Genomic DNA, 26,047 nt, shown 5'->3' with positions numbered 1-26,047 from the left:
GTGAATCTTCCTTTGATCTTTGTTGAAACAGGCTGGAGAAAATGGGCAGACCTTTGGACTCTAAATAATGATAATTATCCATAAATAATAAAGCTCTTTGGGGCCCTTTGTGGACAGACTGTAACTTCCTGCCCAAAGGTGTTCATCTTCACACAGTGTCTGTCCTGTGCTCCTCTCTTATCACTGGTCCTGCTGTGCACATGCCTCATTGTGGTAGTTGATTGGCATCCAAAAGGAAACTCATCCTTTGGGATGGGTCTGAGGGGTATTTAAAAGGGGGTTTTATAGTGCAAAAGTTTTTCTGGACAGAAGTTTTTGAGGGGCAAGGGAAAGAAACCAAGAAGTAATAAGAAACGTCACTTTTTGGAGATTTTCAGACATCCGGATTGGCAGCGAGGGGAATTCTGGTCAGAAGCTGCAAAACTCAGCAATACATTTGGGATATCTTGGACTTCAGACCAAGGAGTCCAGAATACAGTAACCAAACAACCTTGCTAATAGTCAGAGGGGTCTGCCAGGCCTGCCAGACATTCAGAGGTCCTGGAGTTGTGGCTGTAGACAACTTGTCTTTCGGCTTTACAGTGCACACGGAGTGGGACCAGCACAAACAGGACCTGTCTGACCTGCTGAGGAGGTCCTGCATCACTCTGTGCCCACCAAGCATGGCTTGGTTTGGGTGTGATTGACCATCTGTGGCTATCCAAAAGCTGCTGGACTTGCTGTACAAATCCATCCAGCAGTACTGGAGTTTAATTTCTCCTCTTTCTCTGTGCCTAAGATAACTTCCAAAGTCCCAATACCGACTCAAGATTTCATCCTGCTGTCATTTCTGTTTAAAAACGAAACTGCAGCATAAGTCAGCTCCCTGAGGTGTCAGTCTAGAGTGGGGTCCCTTGGACATCCAGGGACGTGCATCCCACAGGACACTCCCGAGGCGGGACATCAGGGAAGCCCCAGTGAGGGTGTGAAGGCAGCAGGGAGAGGGGGACTGCCGCCTCAGGGTGTGCAGGTGAGGCCCAGGTGGGTGGCTGCACATCTTGCAGCACATCTTGCAGCACATCTACAGCCCCTCCCAGCACGTGTCTCCACCGCTCCCCGAGGATCAGCCCGTGTGCCTTGTGCTCGGGCACACACGGGTTTTGGAATGCAGGCCATGAACTCAGGGCATGCTTTAATGAGCCCTCCTCCTGTGCTCTGCACTTCCTGAAGGACCAGGCTGGTTCCTCCCGGGAAGGGTGCTACAGTCATTAGAGAAAGGAGGGGTGAGCACTCTCTCCCAGGCTGACTGCAGAGCCGTCTGCCTTGTGCATTCACTGAAGATTGCCCATCTCCCAGTGGGAGTCACAGAATCAAACCCTCTTTTGGGACAGCTGCCTTTTATCCATGACCTGCAGAAGGAAAAGAGATCTTTAACCTTTCCTTTGCTAGGAATGAAGGAGCTCTCAGAAATATTCCGTAGGTAAGCAAGCCCTTCTGTGCTCCTCCATCGCCGTGGTGCTAGTGAGGGATTATTACAACACATATTTTTCTCCACAGCTAGCAGTTCCCAGCTCCAGGAGGCTGACAGGCCTTGTGTAACTTGTCATTACTCATCAGCACTCCCTATGCTAGTTTAGATCTCAGGGTGTGGCTCTAATGAGCTGATTTTGTAATAACACCCCGGTGACTTGGTGATGGATAGTCACCCTAGAAACCTATTAACCACGACTGCGGTGGCTCCGTGTCCCTAGACTGTGCTCTCAGATTGCTGTTTGCTTGTGGGGTTGCCTGTCTGCCCTTCCCCACACCTTCCAAGCCTCTTGGTGGATCAATCCCACAGAAATGATCTGTAGATTCTTCACTGAAATGTGCAACCAGGTGGTAGAGAAAGAATAGGATAAGTGCTTGGGCTGAGTGCCCTGGGCTTGTTTTAGAAAGTCCATGTGGGAATGTGCTCCAGCTATGGGGGCAATGAACATTGCTCACAACTCCATTGCTAAATCTGAGCAGACCTTTAAGTAGGTATTTTATTTTCCCATAATATCATAAAAAATGATGTTTTTTCCTGTTTTTTGGATGATTATGTATCTTGGGTCAAACCACTGCATTATGGAATGCAGTGAAAAGCCTTTGCTAAATCCACATGACTGAGGATTGAACTTCCTTTGATGTGCAAGTATAGTTATTTTTTAATTTGATACAATTTTAATCTTTCAGGAAATATGTTTCCATTGCATACAGAACAGCCCACCCGTTGTCCCAAGCACATCTTGCCTCTGTGTTTCCTTATCCTTACAGTCTGTTCCTAGGCCTCTTGGAAGCAGCCTTGTTGGAGTTTTTTTGGGCAGCTTTGCTGACTCTTTGGTTTGGAAAGCACAAGTTGTGCCCAGTTTTGGAAATACCAATTGTTCTTTGCAAAGTCAAATCTATTTTTCACAGTGCCCTTGCTTTGACCTTGTTCTGAGCCTTGCCATGAATAGTGTGATCCCTAATTAGTCCATCTGTCAGCTGTCCAGGCTCACGTGATGGGACAGGAGCATTGCTGGCAGATTGGAAACCAGCTGAAAGCACAAAATGATAAATGAGAAATGTCAGGGTTTGGACACTGGCAGCCATCCCTCGTTGGCATCAGACCTGGGTTTAACATTGTTAGTGATCTGAAGGAAGGGTTAAAGGGGTTTAATGAAACTCCCGTATCACCCACCTGCTCCAGCCTTGGGATTCAGAGTGGATTGGGAGTCAGGCCCTGGCCCCAAGAATAAGGCTTTTGAGAACGGGTTTTTATGAGGCAGGCCCCACCCCACCCAACTGTGTGAGCACAACAGACCCCAATTTAGTGGCTTCAGTGCATGCTCTGAAGGGCTGTACATTGCTGGGCTCATTTGATGGGCAGGAAGAGTGGAGGGTGGCTCTACTGGGGACCTTCTGCTGTACCAGGGAGAAACTAAACTGGGGTTGTTGGTGCCTGCCAGGGTCTACCAGCAGCAGCTGCCTTTCACTGCTCATTTTATGCCCAAAAGTCTTCACTGACTGAAGTCTTCACACAACTATGCATTGTTGTGTGTGAGGGGGCTCACAGGAGTTTGTAACCACTGGAGAAGGGGGGGTGTGAAGCCTGCAAGCATCCCTGTGGCAAGGTAGAGGGGTGTGTGTGTGGGAGGCTCACAAATCCAGCCCTCAGTGCTGGGCGTGGTGGGAAATGATTCATGCACCTGTAGGTTTGCTAGGACCACATGCGGCTGAAGGTGACCTTGGGAGAAAAGGAGGAGGGTGAAAGACTGGCTGGCAACAGGGCACCTCTGAACAGAGGCACCACGGCTTTAAAACCAAAAGTTGCCATTTCCCTGCCCTTTCCTAAATCTGCTCCAGCAGAGCATTGTTGACATAGAAGGAAAAACCCTAATGATGAGCTCTTCTGCAAATCCTGTCCCAAATGTTTCAGCTTGTCATGCCTCTAATTCATTTTCAGGAAGCTTGGACTTGGGCTAAAGTAAAATTTACTTTCGTGCTTATCTGCTCTGATATCAGAGTATCCCAAAGCTCTGCTTGGTCTGGGGGCTTGTTTCTGGAAACAAGGCTGCTTTGCAGGAATAAGGAGTTAACATCAAAGAACTTTGAGGCAAAAATCAGCTGCACAGTTCTCCCTGACCTTTCTGGAGCAGGCCCTGTGTGATATAATCCTTGTATTGATGACAGTGACAGACTGCTTGAGGGAAAACTGCTTCCAGGAGGGGCTGCTTTGCAAATGCATTTTAATGGGGGGGGGGGGGGGGGGGGGGGGGGAAATCACCAATAAATAGTGGAAACATGTTTGGTGGCAGAGTGGTGCCATGGTGGAGCCATATCAACTGTAGTTTCACAGTGGCTAGAAGTTGTGCTGCCCAGTTTTTGTTTTTCTGACTGTTCTTAATGCTTTTACAAATGCTGAGTGAGCATCTCTCTCAAAACCATGTGTCGTGCCTGAATTTAGGCACCCAGGAAGTGTGTGGGAATTTGCATTTCCAGGCTCCTGCCATGCCATTGGAAAGAACTAGGAGCAATTCCCGGAGGGTATGTGCTGCCTCTCCTGGGAAATGCTGTGGGCTGCTCAACAAAAGCCTTTTTATACCATTTCTCAAGTGGTGTTTCAGTTTGTCTTACACCACTGCAGCATCATCCAGTGCTGTGCATTGTGTTGCCTAATGCTGGCAAATCCTCAGGCAACTGCTGCTCTGCCTGTGAGGGAGACAGGGCTTTAAATTGGTTATAGACTTTTAAGTTTTACCTTCCTTGGTGCTGCAAGGGCATGTGATGTTAGAATCATGGAATTGGTGAGGTTGGAAAAGATCTTGAAGTCCAAACATTTATGCAGCCACCATCGCCTTCACCTCACAACCACATCCCCAAATGCCACATCCACGTGTGTTTTTCAATGCTTCCAGGGACAGACACTGGCACTGACTTCAAGGGGGTGAATATTCTGCCCTGTCAGGTTTGATCCAACTGCCCTTGTATTTCACAGCCAAGCCAGGAGCGTTCATGAGCAGACAGCTGCATTTTATGGTGCTGCTGTGTGGACCTGTCATTTTGGCCAAGAAACCAGTGAAATATGAACAGTAAGTGTGGCCATTTCTTCTCATCCCCCCGCCGTGTTAGGGCTGGAGAGAGCCCCCAGCACCCCCTGACAGGCCCTGTGCAGCAGTTTGCTCTGTTCATGGATCCCTGCCTTGCTGCTGCCTGTGGCACTCACAGCTGCCAGCCCTGACAGGTAGGGACCCGTGAGGACGTGTCCTCCTGCAAGAATGTTTCCAGCACTCTGCAGATCATTCACTCACGGGCTTTATTCTGTCTTGCATCACTTGCCTGAGCTTTCATTTCTCATAGAGGTAACTGGGCACACTTGGGAAGCACAAATGCATTCATTGCTGCTGAAATAGAAACTCCTCTACTTGACAGAGCATCCCAAGGAAAGGTCTGTTTGTGAGTTCTGGCTGTGTGAGGTGAGTGTTCCTGCCCTGGAAGCTGCAGCCTCTGCAGGGTGATGCGAGCTGCTGCAGTTCAGGGGATGAATCATGGCCCTAATCATTTGCACTGGATAAAATCACAGTTCAGAGCTCCCCTGAGAGCTTCCTCAGCTCCATGGGCACAGAAACAGATGCTGCTTCTCTTCTCAGTGATCTGAACCACCCCTCAGTGGGTTTGCCCTTCAGCCCAGAAGAGCCCTAGTTGTTCAACCAGAGGAATAAACCAAGTGAGGATGTATTAGGAGAGGGCAGAATTTGGCCTTTCCTTCCTTTCCCCCTCTGGCTATTTGTACATTGGCACACTGGGACACGTTCCTGCTCTGGTCACTTTGTCCACAGCTTCCTGTGCCATCTGCAGGCATTATTAAGCAAAGGAATTATTCAGTAAAGGAATTAAAAAGCAGAAGAGTATAATGGTTTGATAAAGTCCTCATCTTGTCTTCTGGAATGGGAATGCTGTGGTGTTTGGGGAGTTGAATGCAGGTGCTCTGGGAGCCAACTGACATTGAGTTATTCTGATTTTACAGTGGTGATCTCGAACAAATTATCCTTTGGGTACTTCCCAAGGGGAATGTTTGTTGACTCAGTTCACAAAGGAAGTAAGGATGTGCATTTGCTTGGGAAAATTATTATCCAAATCATGGTGCTCTTTTAAAACAGTTGTTTGACTGAATACCAAAAAGCAGCAATCAGACACTTGCCTTAGAAGACCTTGGCAAGGCAGCGAATGGTGAAATTATAAATTTCTTCTCTCTTACCCCCTCAGAGCAGAATTATCTATATTTGGATTTCTTTTTTCAGCCCCAGAGAGGAAGCGAATGAAGTTTGCAAATTCTGTTTGGACCGAATGCAGTGAATCTGGCTGTGCCTCCTACGTGGAGCTGAACTAGAATAGTGTCCCAAGGAGCAGTGCTCATGCTCAACTCCCAGACACAAATGAGATCTCTCTCCTTCCTAAGGATATTTAGTGGAGATAAAAAAAAAAAAGGAATGTAGAGCTGGAAGGTTAGACATTCAGGTTTCTTCCCATTGCTATTAAAACTATACCAGGGAAGCCTTTTAGGTTAATTTTAGCTCCAGCTTCACTCCCACCAGTGGAATGTCCAGTCTATTTAGACTGAAGGTATGTGGGGCAGGGACTGCTCTGGATCTGTTGCCATTCCCACCTTTGCAGTGCTCCTCACCAATCCAGAGAAGCTGTTTACCTTCACCAAGTACCACATCTCTCTCTTCCTCTCCTCTTTTCCTCTCAGTGCGTTCAGCAACCCTTGGATCAAAACTCCTCTGCTGCTGCCTCCACTCCTGTCCCTGGGTGGAGTTTGGCAAGGACCCCTTCAAGATGGTTTTCATTTCTCAGGCCCAAAGTTAGTTTGTGGCTGAAAGAAATGCCATATACAGGAAAAGGTTTGGATGTCTTTCATGGAATATGCTGAGAACAGCGATGTCTTCCATTGCTTGCCAAGTGCTTCATGGATGGTTTCAGTGTTACCAGACACCCAAGGAGGACCAGAGTTCTTCCAGCTGACCAGAGCCCATCACACAAATCCATATTTCAGATCTATTGTGAGGCCTTTTGTGCAATGAGCAGTTCCCTGTGCTGTCATTGCTTCGCTCTGTACCTGCCTTTTCTCCTTCCTGTCATCACTGGCTGTTCTTTTTAGGTACTACTAGCTTGGGAAATTCAGTGATTAGTTGAATAATGAGTATTCAAGCCACACTAGCACTCTGAAATCTTGTGAAATCTGATCCATTCTCAGGGGATTTAGTGTATTTCAGGGAAATCAGTCAGTGAGAACCCCAGGACTGATTTCCTTGAGGAAAAAGAAGATGCAGGAAGCCAAGGAGTTAGATCAGTCCCTGAGATTTTTTGACTTATAAATATTTCTCACCTCTTTCATTTAATTTACTTGGATGGGTAGGTCTACTTGAGACATTCAGAAGTATTCAAACCCCCCTAATTCCAAACCAGCAATGGCAGGAAGATACATGCTGTGGCTGTGGATGCTTTCTTCCCAGCCATTCCCTGCGAACTCGGGGAAGTCAAACTGGCCTGGCAAGTGGCCTAACTCTGCTGCTGCTACTGCTGACACCTCTCCAGCACAACTTGTGTGTGGGCAGACAGGGAGTTTCATCATGGGGAGGAGGAGGCATGCATCACCTTTTGTTTAAGCAGAAGCATCTTTTTGGAATGCTATCCATTTTATCGGTGAGGGCTTGGACAGGGAGCATCCAGGAGAGGCTGGATATTGTAATTAACACAAGTGGAGGCAGGCTGCTGCATCTGCCCGCCCGCCCGGAGAGGAAGAACCTGTTGAATTTGCTAGGAGCTATTGCTGTGAGGACAAGAGCCACAGTTCCTGGGAGTACAGCAGCCACAAGTGGATGGAGTAGCTGCTTCAGAGCTATGCTGTGGGGAAGAGGCAGAGGCCTGGATTTCGGACACTGGATGCTCTTTTGGGTTAGAGCCTCCGCCTTTGCCTCCTAAGCGCCGGGAGGAGGAACACGCAGCCCTCTCCCTTTCGGTCGGGTGAGCCAAGGATGGCTGCGCTCTCCCAGCACCTCAGGATCCTGCTCTGGAAGAACTGGCTGAGTGTCAAGAGGCAGCTGGTGAGTGTGGGAGCAGAGGAGTGCAGGAGGGGCAATCCGGGAGCTGAGGAGCGAGGGGGGCAGTGCAGAGAGGAAGGCTGCGCTGTTAGAATGGCAGGGTAGAAGCAGAAGGAAGGAAGAGAATGGAGTGAAAGTGAAGGTAAAGCTCATGCATGAGGGCTCAGGAGTCCAGAGTGAGTACCATGGATGCCTCTTTGTTCCCTCAGGACAATGTCTGTGCAAACAAAACCATGCACAGGCTCGTGGGCAGGCCTGAGTTAAGGCTGCAGTTCTGTACCTGCTGCTGTGTGAGCAGACCCTGTGGCTGGTGTACAGCCTCTGAGGAGCCCCTGGGGTTTGGGGCTGATGGGGCTGCCCTTGCACAGAGCATTTAAAAAGGATGGATAACAAAAAAAAGTAGCTCTGAGAGATGCAGGTAGGACAGATTTCCAGTGCATCCAGTGTGCTGCAAATCAAACACCCCAATGGTCTTTCTGTCCCAAAGATAAACCATTGCCAGCAGTGTCCAGAGAGTGATCTGAGCTGCAGCAACATCAGGGACCAAATGTTCCTTTGGGAGGCATTGCACGGCCTGGGAGAGTAGTTTTGTCCCAGTCCAGTTCAGGTACAAAAATACAATACAATACGTGTGGTATTTTCAGCAGAAGCCTGGGCAGTTCAGGGAGCTGCCCCATAACCTGTGCTCCAGTGACCCAAAGGTGGTGGGGTTTAAACTTGCCTTGGTGGAATGGAAACCTTGGCAGGCGCAGGAAGTGCTGACCAAAGGGAAATGACCATGGAGGGTGTGATGTGGGGGTGAAGTGAAAGGCCTTGTGTGACTCTGTGCTTCTGCAAGGTCTGCTCCAGCTTACCCTGCCCTATCTCTTTGTTGTGGAGCCTGATGCAGAGAGGTGCTGAGTGCCTCTGACTCCTGTGGATATGCTGTGTGCCTCAGAGCATTCTTCACTGCTGCAAAATACACTTTTCCTGAGATGCGGAAGAATCCCAGTAAATTACCTCTAATTTTTCAAGAGAAATTGTAACAGCCTCGTTAAAAGCAGAAGGCTTGGGTCCCTTTTAGCTCTTGTGTATCCAGAGTAAATGCCACCTAAGCCCTACCTGTGCCTCTGACCACAGTCTGACTTGCTGTAATTCTGCTTTCCTGTGGAGTTGAAATATCAACTCTGTAGAACTGAAATGTCAATTAAAATAAAAATCTGGCCACTGCTGACTATTTTATGGCAGTCGTGCCTTGCAACCCTCCTTAATTTCCCTCTCTTGCTCCAAATTAGGGAGCTTGCTCAGACTGAGGAGGGTGTGAGGAGGTAAACTCAGATTCTTTTTGGGAGCGAAGTTGGGCCTGAGTGCCAAAGGGAACTGGAGATCTTGGTGCCTCTTGCATGTTGCACTTCATTATTTAAACAGAGGCAGGAATGGGAGAGAAAATGTGCACTCACCCAGAGATCCTACGTAAGATCTGAGAGATTAAATCAACTTTTAGCAGTGAAATATTCCAGCAGCTGAGGGATTATGCAACCTACATGACAGTTCTTAATGTCCCAAGAGCCAGCTTGAGGTTGGTTGTGGTTCCATTCAAGTCAACAGGTTCCACCTGCAAGCAGCTCGGCCGGGATGGTTGTCTTGTTTTTGTTCACTAGAAATGCCTGGGACACTGGGGAATGCTGTGATGTTGCAACTGATGTGCCCAGCTGCTATTAAATCCAATTAAGTCACAGGGCAGAGATACTGAGAGAAGACACGTCTGGAAAGTGGGGGTATAAGCACCATCGTAGCTCAAAATGGGGAGGGACGACGATTTTCCAGTGTAGGAACAATCAGTATTCATTTATTGTCCCAGGAATGTGACAGATGTCCGGCCCTTCCTTTAGGCAGCTTCTGACTAATATCAGTTTCTGTGCTGTTACCCCATAATTTTACTTTAGCATGTGTGGTGCTAAACAAGGAGGACACATTAATAATACCATTTGCATGAGAATTAATCACAGTTAAACTGCGTGTTTGGGGACTGATTATAGGGAAAGCATCTGATATAAAAAAATTAACTAAAATCTGTCAGTGTCAGTGATGGATCTTGTTACAAGCTGGCAGTGTATACATAAAAAGCAGGAAGGGTACTATCTGTCTAAGCTAAAATGCTGAAATTATAGGAGCACCCTCTGAAGGGGTGTGTGGGGAGGTGCCTTGTGGTTTTTGATGTCTGTCACTTTGCCTATTTTGGGGCATTAATTTGCTCCTACTTTCAAGCCTGAGTCACCTCATCAGGGACGACAGGGACCGAGTTGCTGTAGAACAACCATCTTTAGGCTGAACTGCTCTCCAGGATTTGTCTGTCTGTTTGGCTTTATGTTCCAGTGAGTGTTACAGGAAATGGTTATGGGCTTGGAATTACTTTGGAAAAAAACAGCTTTGGGTAATATTTGCTGATCTGAAAAAAACAGCAACACAACGATGAAAAACGGGATTATTTCGAAGAAAGACATCTTTGCAGTCCCAAAAATTGGCATGAAGATAGAACAATTTTGTAGCACAGAGTAGTTTCAGCTTAACTACTGATGGATGGAAAACTCTTAATCTAGTAAGCACGGAAGCCAGCTCACCAGCTAGTGCAAAAACGGGATTATTCGAATAATTACAATTTCCTAGCTCACAAAACTCCAAGGTTTGTATTTTAAGATTTTGAGCATCCTCCCTAGATTGGTTTGCTATACTAGATGGTTAGTTCTAGTATTTTCTGAATTCTTGTCCACTGAAAGGGGCAATCCTCATGTCAGAGACAAGAGTTCTATACATGTTCATGTGTTTTTCAGCACACTAGGGCAATATTACATGATTTCTCTTCCACCTTAAGTTATATATTAGGAAGAAACTCTTCCCTGTGAGGGTGGTGATGCCCTGGCACAGGGTGTCCAGAGAAGCTGTGGCTGCCCCTGGATCCCTGGAAGTGTCCAAGGACAGGGCTTGGGGCACCCTGGGATAGTGGAAGGTGTCCCTGCCCATGGCAGGGGGTGGCACTGGATGGGCTTTAAGGTCCCTTTAAGCAAAACCATTCTGGGAATCATCTCAGCTCATCTGTATGGACTGCTCCAGTCTGGACATGGAAAGGTGCCAGGGATTTGGGCTGCTGGGGTCAGAAGCTCTTACAAAGGGTTTTTTTCTTGATGATGGGTGCTCAGATGTGCGTTCTGTAGGCTGGCTGCACAACTCCATAAACCCCTTCCTTTATGGAGCTTGAGCTCCACATCTTGTGAATAACCACTGTGAAAATCCTTCCTTCCAGCTCTACCATGAGGATCCACTGGCTGTGAAAAACAGCTAAATTTTTGGAGGGAAAACCCTGTAGGCTTGTCCAACACTTCAGTTTTGGGGTACAGTTCAATCAAAGTCCTATTTACCCATCATTTCACTGAAAGTGAAACCGAGCTTTCACACTGCACCTGCTTTATCTTTTGGTTGGTGCTTCCCAGCGTGCCTTTACTGTGACATAGCAGTGTCCCAAAGCTGGGTAAACACTGTCCCCCATAATTATCAACCAAACTGCAACCTTGGGCTGCTTTCAGCCTTGTTGTTTGCTCTTAAAATCTCCGGCAGTTTTTCTTCCTGGATAGATAATGCTTGGATTTTAATTGTATGCATGCCAAGACAGGTGTGATTTACAATGCACCCTATAACTCACTTAGGGCACTGCTTGTGCATTCCAGACAGGCTCTGGGTAACATCACAGCGACAAACGTAACCGATATATTTTCATTGCTGTTTTATAGGTATGGTCGTTTGTTTTAATTTCTTGGCCTGTGGTTGTTTTCATAATCTTGGCCATTATCCGTCTCAAATTCCCTCCGGAACCGCAGCAAAACTGTAAGTAACTGGTTTGTTTTTATGTCTATGGGGTTTAGTTCTCATTTCAGTGACTGATGTGTTCATTTGATGTGTTTTGTTACTTTTACAAATTTGGCTCCGTGTAGTTTCCAGTGGAGAATTTCCTGGGATGCATCATGCTGTAAATAAAATGTGTGTGCTCCTCTGAGGTTGTTTTTACTCATGTTTTTTTGGTTGGGTTTTTTAAATTTTTTTTCAAATTAGCTTTATAATTAGAAAACCTTAAAGAACTGTCTCATCGAGATTTATTCAGATACTGATTTGTAGACAGCAGTATAAATTCCCAGGATAAACTGAGGAGAAGAGGGCGGCTGGGGGAGAGCTTACTCAGTAAAAGGAATGAGGGCAGAGGCTGCAAGTGTGATTATGGAGGTGAGGTGACAAACATGAGATTGGTCTATGTGAAAGGTTTTACCTTGTGCATGCCACAGGCAAAATGTGCACATTAAAGTATCTCGCTGCTAAGGCTCAGCTGAAGAGCCATGAACTTGCTTGGCTCCTGGGACCTGATGGTGCATGTGAGCCCCTTGAATTAAAATAGCAGCTCCTCAGGTAGTTGTTGGGGGTCAAATGGGTGAGAGTTTGCACAAGCTCCTTCTCGCTTGCAAGCCTTGTTCCTTGGGTCAGGAAGTTTCCATCTCAGAGCAGGGATGCACTTGGGTCTGCTCTGAACCACTTCTGCTGATCAGTGAGTCCTTACCACCATGCATCAGAAGCGTGTCCCAGCCCTGGGCACATTTGTTCATGAAGTTATAGAGTAAAGCAGAGCAAGGAGTTCATCCAGTTGGGAGCTTTTTTTTTTTATCTTTCACAGTGTTAGTTTAGAATGGAATCAAATGATAGAATGGTTTGGCTTGGAAGGGACCATAAAGGTTTTCTACACCTGGTTGATAGCAGAGGCAGCCCCATGGATGAGCCACATGGGGCTGTCACGGGCCTGGTAGGAGCCAAGCCCTGGCATGGGCAAGGCTGGGGGCTTGTATCTGGGGCAGGGAGACTGATGCAGGAGGTGAGGAGGCAGTGCCTGGCAGCACAGGAGACAAGCAGTTGGCTCCCAATGTTTGTAGCTATCCCATGTGTGAGATGTGGCTGGGAGGGATCTGCCTCTGAACACTGGGAATGTTGGCCCTGGTGGGTGACAGGTGTGATGGTCTGGTTAGAAACCCCTCATTTCCCCGTGAGGTGTGAGAAAGGACCTCACTGTGACAAGTACCAGACATGCAATTAGGATAGTCCTTGTTGCAGAGAGCTTACAGCCTAATCTCAGTGAAGCACCGTGTGCCTCCTTCTGTAGGCAGGGATGGGGAGGCACAGCAAGTTCTTCTTGAAAGTATCATAGGGATTCTTTCATGGGAAAGGACATTCTTGATGTACTGGGATAATTTTTTAACCCCAAGCCCATCTGCTGTCAGCAAAAGACCTCTTTAGGCATGTTATATATTCCAGGTTCTCCCAAATTCCCTTGAACCAGTTGGAGCAGCCAAGACAGAACACATTGTACTTTGTGAAAACCCTGGATTTTGCCAAGTGTGGAAATGGCAGACCTCCCACGCTGCCCCATCAGTTGTACTTCCTGTCCCCAATAAATCAGATAAGCTGGATGTCAAGAGAGCCATCTGGATGGGGAAATATTTATTCTTTTATTTGACACGGTTATTAGTTTGAATCGATGTTTATTTGGAGCGTTTTTGCTCTGGATGATCACATCTCTCTGCCTTAATGAATTAACAGGAATAATCTTATGAACTGTTAATTAACTGGAATAATCTTATGAATCTTAGCACCATCAGTTGTCCTTTGCAGGAAAGGGGAAGGTTGGGCAGTATCTCTGGATGAATTCCCTTTCCTTCTGTAGATTAATTTTATTTTAGTACAAGTCTCAGGAAGCATGTGAGTAGGCATCTGTCTCTCTTAGAAGTGGATGATGGGAGCTCTCTATTGCAAGAGAGGTTTTTTTGCTGGAAAATGATGGTTTTGGTGTATTCTTGTCATCCAGATGTTCAGAGACCATCTAAGAATCCTGAGGGAATAATAGAGAAGGATGCTAACCAGATCATCAAACAGCCAGTTTCTGCTGCTATTATAGTTAAATAAGAACAGTTGCTTGACAATTACTCTTTTGGCAGCTGGAAAAAATGTATCAAACTTTTTGCTTGAAAGGCAAAACATAAATCACTTGGGAACTTTCCTTTTTGATAGAAAAGCAGGCAGGGGTGGACACATCTAGGAAAACTATTACAGGAGGGGATTTTATTCATTTTATTCATAAAATTCACCTTATGCTGAGTCCCAGTGCCTGCCTTAAGACAGAATCATTAAGTAGTGACAAGAAGCTGTTTCCAGTTCTGCTGTCAAGAGATTATTGCAGGTAGACAAAAGACAGGAAGCACAGAACCAATGGCACAGATATGGAATAAGCTACTCAGGTGTCGAGCTTTGGGGCCTTAGAGATAACCCCACAGAAAATCCCACTCTGTAAGCTTATCTCATGTATTCTGGGCCACAGAAATATCATGAAATTTATTTTTTTTTTCAATTAAAACAGCTCAAATTCGAGACAGTAATTTCTTCTGAAGGACAGCTAATACACACTGAATAGATGGAGGATTATGTAGAGAAATTACCTGGCAAATATCAGTCAAGGGTGAACAAATGACAAGGGTTTCCTGCAGGAGCAAGTTGCTTGTGCTGAATTATATTGTGTAGCCCTTAATGCAAAGGGAGCTTGTGCCAGACTGAGCTTCAGAAGGAAATGACATGCCAAATAAATGTCACCACTCAGGAGATGCTCATAGGAGAACTAAGAACTGAGGAAAACAAGGAGCTGAAGTCTGATAAATAATTTTCTTCACAACTAAAGCATCTTGTATCTAGGAGGTAAAAAAAAAAAAACAAAAAAAAAAAAAAAAAAAAAAAAAAACAAAAAACAAAACCAAAAACAACCAATCTCTCTTCTTTATTCAGGGATTCTGTTTGATGATGTGTTTCCAGGTCAGCAGAGATTGCTGTCAGGAGAAATGAAAAAGAGATTTCACTGTCTGCATACCCAGTTTCTGTGATGATCCCAGAGTCTTACACACAAAATCCCCATCCAACTTACTATTCACACTGCAGTTGTGACTTTTGACCTTTATATTTCAGCCTTTGTCTTCGCTAGGAGGCATTGGGACGCGTAAGTGTGGAATAGGAAACTCTGGGCTGGAAGCCTGGAGGTGAAAGCCACTGGCTTTGATGGTATCATCCAGACTTTTGTGCCTGTATCACCTGTTTTCTGGAGCAGGGACAGAAGTCCCTTTCCATCCTACAGGTTTTAGCAAGGTATGGGAATTGTGCGCGAGATAGGATCTGTCCCTCCGGGCTCAGCCCACTCAGTCTGCAGAGGAGCCCAATTACTCTCCTCGCTTTAACGAGCGCTGTCACACCCTGTCACACCCTCCCCGCCCGGTGCCTTCCTCTCCCTGCCGTCGGTCCCAGCCCCGCAGTATTCCCGGGAGGAGCTGGCCTGGGCGCGGTTCTCCCTGCGCTGGCTCCGGACCCCGCTCAGCTGGGCTGCGGGAGGATGTGGGACACACCTCGCTCCTCTTACACCCCGGCTCCTCTCCTGCCGCGCTGCCAGGGACAGCCCTGCCTCATTCCCTGACTGCTCTTCCTCGTGGAAAGCAGCCGTGCTCCTGGGGCTGGGCTTAAATCCACCGGGCAATGCATTGGCAGAACTTTTCCCGGTGAAACGCTCTCTACCCTTCACCTCTGCCTAGAGATTTCCACCCAGGTTTCCCCAGCGTTGTGGAGAATCCTGCAAGGGTGCATTGCGTTCACTCGGAGATGTTTGTCAGAGAGAGACTCAGCAGCAGAGTCCTCCACGAGGCTGCTCTTTGCAGCCAATATTCTGGGGAAATATCATCAGATTTGGTCACTAGGCTGGTGGTTGGTGCCAGCAAAGCTGTTTGGGTCTAGCTTAGAGCCAGAGTTCTGTGGTACAACACTGTGTAGGAACAGATACTCTGCTCTCATTCTTGTCTCCAGTGCTCCTGGGAGAAGCTCTCTGTGAGCTGCACCCCATTCAGTCTTACTGTGGTGGGTAGCTGCGATTTGAACAGGTCCAGAACTGGCTGGAAAAATCAGTACGAGCCCCTGAGCAGAGATCTTTGGTGCCTTAGAAGGTATCTCACCTGGAGGTGAGAAAACTCTGAAAATATGCTGTACTTTACAGGAATTTGCCTCTTAGTTGGAGGCACCTGTACTCATCTCTTCTTCCCAGTAATGTGGAAAAATTAATAGGTTCCCATGCTAATTACAGGGAGTTGGGATGATGGCTCAGCTGCACAGGCCACTCCATTCATTTGGATAAGTCATGGGTATTTATGCAAGTCATAATCCACCCCCAGGGTTCAGCCTATTCTGCACACAGACAAGCACACATCAGACTTGAGGCTCTCCTGCACCACTTGCCTGTGGTGGAGCAGCCCCACTCCTTGTGTTCCTTTACACTGCTTCCTTTTCCTCCCTTTCTTTTCTGTCGGTTTTCCCCCATTTTCTACACACCAAAGTTTTGTCCGTGCTTGTCTGCAGTGATCAGCCAAATCCCTCATCAGGTTTCTGGCTTTGGTATGAAGGTTTTGTTTTATTCTGTTGTGCTAGGGAGCAGGCTACCATATAACCCTCTGTTTCATTAAACCAGAGCTGAAGGGGGCATGGGTCATATTAATTAACCCCACAGTTGCTGGAATAGACATAAACATTGATTTATACACATTTTGCATGTAGAAGCAGTGCCCAGCCATACAGTTCCTTGTCTTCCCCTTAGCCTGGAGACCAGTTGCCTAAAGAGAGCACTGAGATGTTTGTAATGCCTCCCTTGTCATAAATCTCCACATCCCTATCTTTCCACAGACTCTTCCTCTTTCTGGGGTGTGACTGAAGGATGTTCAGAGTTGGAGCCAGGAGCTCCTGACTTACCCCTGTGATTTTCCCTTTCCCATTAAAGCAGGCTCTTGGGGCGGTCACTTAATTCTGATTGACTTCCTGAAACGTCTCACTCCAGGTGTTGGGATATAAAAGGGCAGAAGTATTGTTCCAGAGGTGCTGAACAGCTTGGCTTAGACTGAAATTAGTAGCTGTGGATGCCTGTGTTTCTGGAAAGAAGGTCACTTTTGTTTAAAGAATCTAAACCTGGGTTCTGGAGGCACTCAGCATTGGTTGGGTAAACACAGTTTTTGTGCAGGTTTTTTTTGCAAGAGTCTAGGTATGGATTTAAGCTTTTGAGTTCCAGTTTCTTGCTGGGAAGTGCCCTGACTCTCTTCTTAGGTCCTGTTTGGGTTGTCCCCTGCTGCTCATACGGGCAAGATCAGCCTGGCTGCGTGACAAGACCAGGTTAGCCTTGTCTGCATTAAATATTGCTTTAAAAAAGCCCTTCAGGAAAAGGGCTTGTGTGCAGTCACTGCTTTCTCCTGGTGTGTTTGTGCTTCAGGCAATGGAACATCCCTTCCCAGCACTGTCAACCTCCTCAGCTCAGCCCCATGGTGCAGACAGCAGCTCTGTCATTTCCCCACCTTGCCCTGAGTTTGCAATACCTCCTTGAAGGCTTCCAGGTGCCTCCTCCCCTCCTTTGTTCCCGTCTTTGGTTTGGAGTTCTTTCTCCTCCCTTTACACCTGCTGCTCTTTGGCTCCTTTGTGATTTTTATGCTCTTTATGTTCTCTCTGATCGGGCCGTGAACCCGATGCGATCAGATCCAAGCGCTGATTTTTAATTTATTAAATCAGGAGGTGGAAGTGGAAGGTCTGTGGGCAAGCAAAACCAGCTTGCCCAGTCTTAATAAGCGTGGAAGTAGATGCTGTCTGCTCTGGGCTTATTGCAGAGCCTGAAGTGCTTGGGGGGAGAATTGGGCAATTAAATGAAATGTTTCTTCCGTGGAGGCCACAGAGGGAGGGAGGAGTCTGGCTCTGAGCTGTCTGCTGCTTTGATTGCAGTGTCCTCGGCAGACAGCTGAGGACATCATGAGAAAACAAGGATGCTGTTGCAGTAAAGATAAAAAAAAAATGCAAGGTTTTGAATCTCAGCCAGCCACCGTGGGTGTCTGGGGGGCTTGAATGGATTTATCTGGGGTCCTGCTGAGCTTTCATTTCAAAATCAGGAGATGCAAAAGGAGGCTGTAGTGAGGTGGGATCAGTCTGTTCTGCAATGTCTCAAGTGAAAAGATGAGAGGAAACGGCCTTTAAATTATGCCAGGGGAGGGTCAAATTAGATATTAGAAAAAAAAAATTGCACTAAATGTCGCAGCAGTAGAAGTGCCAGGGCAATTAAATATTCCCTTTTAATAGGTAAGGCATAAGCCAGCTGAGTATTCATGTGTGAAAAGTACCCTGCTTAAAAATTAATCTCATCCCGTAGATTTGATGATTTGGTTTAGTTTTTGGAGAGAGATTCAAAGTCCTGGCATTAGCATAAAGCTTTGTAAAAAAGAAAAAAAAATCGGCAGCTTAAGTTGTTATTGATAAAGAGATGTGAACAAAACTGGAAATGGGCAGTTGCATGTGGTTGAGGGGAACAGGATCTTTCTCATGTCATGGATCGGGCACTTTTGTCTTTTTGGCTGTTGAAAAAAAAGAGGGGAATAAAGTTTAATGTGATGCTGTGTAACAATGAGAAAGACTAGAAGGGATATGTGTACACAAAGCCAGCCAAACATTTGGCATAGAAAGTTGGGAGGAGGTCACCAGAGCAGGAAATATTCTCCCTAGAAGTTCTTGTGACCCTTGAGATAAATATGGATCACAGCTGATAAACAGTTTGGGGTCTTTGGTGCTCTGGGTTAGAGCCCCACTGCTCAGGGATGATTTCAAGAGAGCATGTGGGAACACAGAGCACAGAGTGTTCCCTCCACTACAAAAACCCTGGGAGGTTTAAGGTTTCTTCAGTCAGAAGCCGAAGGGGTTTAATCCAAGTGATCATATTTAGTAGCCGCTGACAAATCTGTTTTTGTGAATTTGTCTCATTCTTTTGAAATCAATGTCTGCTTTATCCCATGGCAGTAAGTTCTACAACACTTTGATATTTGTTACAAGAAGGTATTTTTGATCCTGTTTGCTGGTAATATCCTGATCTCACTGTGTTTTGCTGTCCCTGTGTTGTGAGGGGTGATCATTTTTTCCGCTTTTAATCACTCACTCCTAACTTTATTTATTTCTTTATCAAACCACTTTTTGGGCACCTTTTCCCTAGCTGAAAAGTCCCAGTTATGATGTTGCCTCATATGATTTGGCAATGATTGAATACGTTTTCAATTAAACACAATACTTCCTAATGAAGCCATTTGCTCATTAGTGCCTCCAATTCACCAGTGGCAGAGTTGAGGTATGTATGGATTTTTATTTTTTTTTTATGAACTATGGGAGGGATTTGGAAGGACTTAGAGCATAGGAAGTGTCAGGGGGTGTGAGTTCTGAAAGCAAGAGAATTTTTTCATGCCCAAGGAGTGGTTGTGATACGACACTCAACTTGGGGTGGGTAGAAACCAGAAAAACTCAGCTGGGGGCTGATGTGTTCATGTTGCTGTGCCTCTGATCTACTGAATTTCTGGATCAGCAAATGGCTGGACTCAGCTATAATGCAAATGCCACAAACCTCAGTGCAGTGGAAGCAGCAAAATCAATGTGGCAACTTGAAGCATGGTCCATTTAGGTTTAAACATTTGGATCAATTTCAATTAATCTTATAGACCATAGTGAAATACTCATTTTCGTCCCTCTTGTATGACATTTAGAACCACCCTGACATTTCTCATTGTTATTGTACCAAGCACCTTTACCTGAAGAAAACAAAATGTTTGGCTCATGTTGAAGGGAAATGTGCTGGAATTTACAGCATTCAGAAAAATAGGAGAAATTTCTTTTTTTTTTTTTTTTTTTTTTTTTTTTTTTATTCTGAATGAAAGCAAATGGGGGAAAGGCAGAATTTCCAGTGGCATGCGTGCATTAATTGTTATCCTATGTTTATTGTCGTTGCTCTGCATGCCTTGTTTCTTTCCAGCTCTTGGAGATGTGGCTGGCCTGGTTAGATGCTACTGAACAGGGAGAACCAGCTCCCTGCAGCACTGAGCCCTTGGCCTCCTCTGCCCTTTGGGATGCCTCTTTCCTTCAGTTTTGGAGCCCTTCTCTCAGTGAGAGAAGGAAAACAAAACACAAAAAGAAGACACAGCAAAAGCCTCTGTGCTTGGGATTCTGCTGCTGGCAGAGCCAAAGTCAGTCTTTGCTAACAGGATCTGGGCTTGGATTTTGGTTGCATAGGCATCAATTTGGGCAGAAGTATGAGAGGGTGATCTCTCAGCTCAGACATGTGGCAGCAGTGGGTGCAGTGATCTCTCCCCCTCGACTCAAAGGCACTGGTAGTGGGACCCTTCAAAGGAATTGTAGTTTTAGCAAACTAAGAGGCTTAAAGATAAAGGCAGCAGGGAGATTAAAAAAAAAAAAAAAAAAGATTTATTATGTGCTGTGGATCTGCTCTAGTGTGTGATATGGGATCACAAAGTCGGGGCTTGGATACGGCATTGCTGTAGGTTTGAGTGGGAGAAGGAGCTGCCTGTGGAAGACTAAGGGATTCTCAACATTGGAAATACTGCAGAAGTCTCTAGTGGGAGTGTTACTCTTCAGATTGGGAAAGTATCACTGTGGAAAGATTGTCCTTTGAAATTCGCAGAGCAGGTACATCACTCCTGCCCCATTTCCTAGGTGGTGCTTATGTTGTGCACTGATGTCAGTGGCGTGCTGGATTAACCTCAGCCAAGGCAGGGACAGGTCATTAGAGAGGTCTCCTGAAGCAGCTCCTCCCTGGCCATCCATGCAGTGGTTAAGGGCCAGCAGGGAATTCACCTGTGTGGGCAGGACAGCCCGTGGGGCTCTGTGGGTCACGTCTCCTTGCCATGAGCAAAGGGATGGAGGTGGGAGCATGGAGCAGGGAGAGCATTCATCTCATGACTCATCTTGGCATCAGTAAATTCCTTCCTTTGCAGGAGGCAGGGCTGAGAACCAGCGTGGGTCTAATTTACACTACACGGGAATCCGGCCCAGACATTTTGGATTTTTCTGTGTCACGATCTTTCTCAAAAAACTTCCTTAATTTTCTAATTGCTGTCAGAACCCAGGCTCTTCCAGAAAAGTCCTCCCTGGCATTGCAACTGCTCCTGTGCCAAGAGCATCGTGGGGTAACACTGGTTCATGTCTGCAGTGACTCAGGGATGGATCAGGTCCCATGGCTGCATCCAGCTGCCAGCAAACTGCTCAGCATCTGCTGAGAGTTGGCAGAGCCTCACCAGGTGCCTCAACCTCACAGGCCAACAGTGTCTTCACAGGCATTGTGCCACCACCACGAGAGGCAGCACTTCCAAACTGCAGGTCACAAATTCCTGGCTCTTGGTATTTGGGGCTGCTGTTTCAAAAGAAAAGAAAGAACTGATACCATCGCTGTGTTCTGAAGCTGAACACTTCACTTGTGATAGAGCAGCTGATTGTTTAATTGCCCACTTAGTTCAAAGTGTGCCACCTTTGAGTCCAATTCTAGAATTTGTTATGGCTGCTTGTACCTCAAGGAAGAGTCTTCCTCTGATCTCGATTCATGAGGATCTCTTGCTTAATCACCTCTGTAAACATCTCACATGTCTCTGGAGAAGACCAGTGCTCCCCAGACCCATCCCTGTGTTCCCCATTCAGCCTTGTCTTGAGGACTTACACAGCTTTAGCTGCTCCTGGTCTACTAAGAGACATGAGCTTAGCTCCTGGCCGTGTGGTTGTTGACACATGTGGAGGCCAGTGAAGGGTGGAGCTCCTACACATCACTGTGGCTTGGCCATCCGTCATAGCCTCATGGCTTCCCACATCTTTGAAGCTTCATTTTGGTAGGGACACTGATCCCGTGAGGTCTGTGGTGTGCATTTTTGGATTGGTGGGCAAGTCAGTGCCCTGCATGGCAATGAGGGTGTGGGAGATGAGGGGAAAATGCCCGTGTGTGCAGAACGCTGTGCAGGGTGGTAATTGGTGATCCCAAAGGGCAAACACCACAGACACAGCAGGGATATTCACACAAGGATGCTTCCAGAATAAAGCGCCCTGCTCTAAAGTTTCCCTCATGGGCAGCAGGTTAATTACCCAACAACACCTTTAGAGTTGAAGATGCTTGGTCCTGTGGCCCCAACACCAGAAGTCCTGCCTGTAAGGACAAGAGAGCTCTTTTGCTGCCCTCGGTGCTCTGTGGTTATGGGGAGCTGGTTCAGCCAGCTGTGTAACTCCTGAGGAAGGGAGAGGTGTAACTCCTGAGGTGGCTTGAGGGATGCAGGCAGTTTTGGGGGAAGTTCCTTCTCCTCTGACAGGTATCCATGTCCTTTAATTTTCTCTTGTACTCCTAGCTCTCCACTGAGGTGTACGAGAGAATCTCACCACCATCCAAGTGGGTGTCTGTACCTCTGCAGGTCTCAGAGGCCTCTGTGCTGGTTGCTGTTTTGCCCACAGCAGTGGGACCTCCTGTGCTAAACCATGAGCTCTTGTGTTCTGACCCAAAAATACAGTGACCAACTGTGCTGAGGAAAGCTCAGGAAAATCCAGTCTCCATCAAGGAGACCAACAGCTGTGGGCTCCACCTGCCCCTGCCAAGCCCTCTGGGAGCATCTGAGGGTTGATCACTGCTATAATGAATAAATGTTGTACAAATGTATTACCGTGTCCTTGTTGGAAGGGTGAGAGATAAAGCTGTGCCTGAGTGAGAGTCTCGGGTCATCTTTGAAGACTAAAGAGCAAGGTAATCAATTACCACAAACCTGCCCGCAGGCCTTCAGCAAATCTGGCTCCTCTCCATAGCAGAAATAATAGCAATGTCCTTTGCCAGGTAATTTTCCAAATGATTATTTTAAATAATACGTTGCCGTGATCCAGCAAAAGAGTCTGGAGATTTATGGGAGCGTTTGTCTCCGAGAGGAAGAGCAGCCGTGAACTCTGCGGGCTGGCAGCGAGCAGCACGGGGCAGGTGGCACATAAAACACTCCAGTGTCTCATTGCTCAGGTCCACTCTGTGTCTGGAGAAACGGGAGGCAGGGACACAGATCTCATCCCTCAGCTCTGCCTGCCAGCATCCCAGGTCACCAGGCAGATGGTGCTGGAGCTGCTCGGAGCTGGGAGGACACATGGGGGATTGTGGTGACGGATTGCTCTTCTGCCTTCCCGGGGCAGCTCTGCATAAAAGGCAAAGGATGTTTGTTGGTCCTGGATCCATTGCCCCTTCCTGTGGTAAAAGGCCTGCTTTAACAGCCTGGCTTGGAAATAAAGATTATGGCATTGCGTAGAAACCAATCCAACAAGTCTTGGGGAATATGTTCTCATGGCTGCTTCAGGTTACTCTGGCCATGTGTCAGCTTTTACTTTATTTTTTAAAGGCAGAATTAGGGTATCTTAATCCAAGGGGGCTTTGTCATTTGTTGCCTGTTCTTGGATTTTGGAGTAAAGGAGGGAAATCTGCAGTTGCTTCAGGACTCACAGGTATCCTGTGAACAAATAGCTTGGCTCTTCTTCCTGTTGACTGGGACCCTGAGCAGCTGGGTCTGGTGGGAGGTGTCCCTGCCCATGGCTGGCACAACCAATTGGAACTGGACAACCTTCCAAGTTTTCTTCTAAGCCAAACCATTCTATGATTAAATAACCTGTGATGGCTTTGTCAGTGTCGAGGAGGTGCTTGTAGTGAGATTTGGCAGATGATACTGCCAGGGTGGAGTCAGTGAAAGGAGCCTCACTGAAACTGAGACTCTGTCCTGTTGTTTAGGAAGGGGAAATAGCAGTACATCCTGACAGAAACATATGGCCAAAAAGTGCATGTGCTCATCATCATGATGGCATTTTCTCTCTCTTTCTTCCTCCAGGTTATCTTGCACCCCGAAACCTTCCCAGTGCAGGCTTCTTCCCGTTCCTGCAAACGGTGCTGTGTGATTCCGATGCCAGGTGTAAGGGCACGCCATACACGCCGGAAGATCTGCTGCCAAGGCTCACTGACATCTCATCCCTCAGACTGTAAGGGAATCTCAATACTTCCAGGTGTTGGGAGGTGTAAAACAAAGTTTTGAGGAGAAGGGAGCATTCATGCATGTCTGTGTGTATCTACAAGTTTGTCCATGACAGACATACCTCAACTGCCTCTTTTAACACATGTCTGCAACTGGACACTTCAGAAATAATCCCATTAGGGACAGCTCTCAGGGATGTGTCCACTGATTGAGGGTCTAATCTTCTGCTGAGGGGAATTTTTCTGCCTGAGAAACACTCTTCAGCTCACCCAGATGAAACATTTTATTGCATTTTATTGCATGACTGTGGGTCAGGTCAGTGGCCAGACTTGCCCCCAGAGCAGCCCAGAATGCTGATCTGCCACTGAGAGGGATCAGTTCAGGATGCTTTGGGTGGAAGTTTGGATGTTAGTTCTCGAGCAACTGCTCTTTGAGCAGGTCCTCGAGGTGCCAGAACAAGTGTCCTCTCTGCAGCCATCAAACGTGTTGGGAAACACATGAAAATGTAGAACTAATTATTCCCATGAAAGCAGAGAGATTTTCAGTGTGGAGCTGGCTGGGCATGTTTTGTTGGAAAGTCAGTTTGCTGAAATCGAAATGTTCAGTGGGACCATTTCATTTTCTTGATGTTCCAGTTGAAGTCAAGTAGCTTTTGCTTTGAGACATGCCAGCCAGGATGGTTTCTACATCTTGGCTTCCCAGTTCTGACAGATCCCTGGGGAACATGCTGAGGCCTGGCTGGTTCATGGAGGGCTAAAAATCTGGGCATCTCACAATGGCCCTGGTTGCTCATCTTTGCCTTCAGGCGAGAGTCTGCTTCATAGTTAGAGTCTCAAAATCCTGCTTGGCCAGAGCTTGAGAGTGAAGAGCTAAAATGGGCCCCACCAGAGAGCACATCAGGCAGTGCTGGGCTTGGCAGCTCCCTAAGGATCCTCCTTAGTGCAGAGGGAGTCACTTCCCAGGCCAAGTCAGTGGTCAGAATCTCCCCATGGGTGGGAAGGATGACTAAGGATGTGGGCAAATTGCACAAGATGAATCCTAATCAAATTCAAGGTCACGCAGCAGAAAGAGGATGGAAGGCAAAGCCACGTGGAGACTGGACGCCTGGATTCACAGCTCTGTTCCTCAGTGTCATTGTTTTTCCCTGGGCATGTTAAACAATGGTTCATTTGGGGTATTGAAATGAGGAAATGGGAGCTTCTAGTGCCAAAGCTGGAGGTCTTCCATGAGTTTCAATAGCTACAAATCCTCCTTGCTTTCTGCTTTTGGTTTCTGAAAAGCTGTTTAGGAAATAAGTGGTTTTTCCTGCCAAATGAAAATCAAGGGACTTGGCCAAATTTTATATCAAGAACACGAGTGATTAACAAACATCTTGACCACTCTTGATGCTCGAGGTTGTCTGTGGGAAGTATCATTATGGATATGTGGCCATACCTACCCTTGTGGGGTCTGTATCAGCCTTGATGTGTTCTACAAGGAATAACACCAACTAATAAGTAGCCACAGCAAAACTAGCAGGATGCAGCAGAGTCTGAAACCTCAGAAAAGATTCCCTGGAAGGGGAAGGCTCCATATAGGTGCAGCTCTGCCTCAGGTGCAGGATCCCCATTGGTGAGTTTGCCACACAGTGTTTGAGCTGTGGCCCTTCACTACCTGGATATATTGTTTTGTAATATTCAGCTAATCCAGGCTGGTTTTCTCCTCTCCCACTGTGCAACTCACTGAAGCTCTTGTTCAATTGTTTTATAACTTGCCCTAAAACTATGTATAACCAGAATTCAGCGGAGAAAATGGGCAAGGTTCTCACCTTTGATTCTGTTCCTTAGAGGCATTTACCAAGGTGTGCGTGGTATGGTTGCTTGAAATTTCCCTTAATTAAAGGGAACCAAGTCCAAAACCCTAGCTCAGCAACGACTTTTTCCACCCTTTTCTCTTGTAGTGGAATGTTTGGGAAGGATGAGTAAGGTCCTGTTGTCTGGAAAGATTTCTTGGTAAGGCCAATGCAGCACTTTATAGCCATGGAGTTGTGTACTTTTGCTTCTCCAAGATATGTGCCAAGCCCCCAGAAAGAGCCAGGCTTTTGCAGCACCCAGATTTCAGCCCACCTGCCATGAAATCCAGCCATAGACACATTCTGAGTTAAGGCAGTGAGTTAATTATAAGAAATTCTGGAAGTTGTTACAAATGTCTCTTCTTTTGTTTTCCTTTTTTTCTTCTTTTCTTCTTTCCCCCAGCAAACGCAGGAGCTCATCCAGTGTAGCCAAGGACAGGCAGCCACCACCATGGAGTGCAGAGGTTCCTGAAAGCAGGAGTGCTTCACTGGGTAGGTTACTCACTGCTCTGCAAAGTTCTGCTCTTCGAAGGCTGACTTTTGAAGATCTCTGGATGGAGCAGCAATTCTCAGAGCAGTGCTGAAATGATTTATGTGTTTCACAGAGGCACGTGACCATGGCCATGACATTGGTGTAAATTCTCGGGAACAAGTACAAGTAGCTGTCTGTAGGGAAGGCTTTGGAATTTGCCCAAGAAATCAGGATTAAATGGTTG

The 26,047-nt window shown here is 46.8% G+C and overlaps 2 protein-coding genes across 2 annotated transcripts in view; one reads left to right on the top strand and one right to left on the bottom strand.

Annotated features, from left to right (window-relative positions):
• ATIC (5-aminoimidazole-4-carboxamide ribonucleotide formyltransferase/IMP cyclohydrolase) overlaps positions 1-26,047 on the bottom strand; it is a 141,952-nt gene that overhangs the window by 35,888 nt on the left and 80,017 nt on the right. The window lies entirely within an intron of this gene.
• ABCA12 (ATP binding cassette subfamily A member 12) overlaps positions 7,521-26,047 on the top strand; it is an 80,752-nt gene continuing 62,225 nt past the window's right edge. The window contains exons 1-4 of the mRNA XM_066322436.1: positions 7,521-7,589; positions 11,351-11,444; positions 23,360-23,507; positions 25,735-25,823. Of these exons, the coding sequence (XP_066178533.1) occupies positions 7,521-7,589; positions 11,351-11,444; positions 23,360-23,507; positions 25,735-25,823 (400 nt within the window). The remainder of the gene's footprint in view (positions 7,590-11,350; positions 11,445-23,359; positions 23,508-25,734; positions 25,824-26,047) is intronic.

This window comes from Sylvia atricapilla, chromosome 7 (genome assembly GCF_009819655.1).
Source record: "Sylvia atricapilla isolate bSylAtr1 chromosome 7, bSylAtr1.pri, whole genome shotgun sequence".
NCBI lineage: Eukaryota > Metazoa > Chordata > Aves > Passeriformes > Sylviidae > Sylvia > Sylvia atricapilla.
This window is presented reverse-complemented; position numbering and strand designations above follow the sequence as displayed.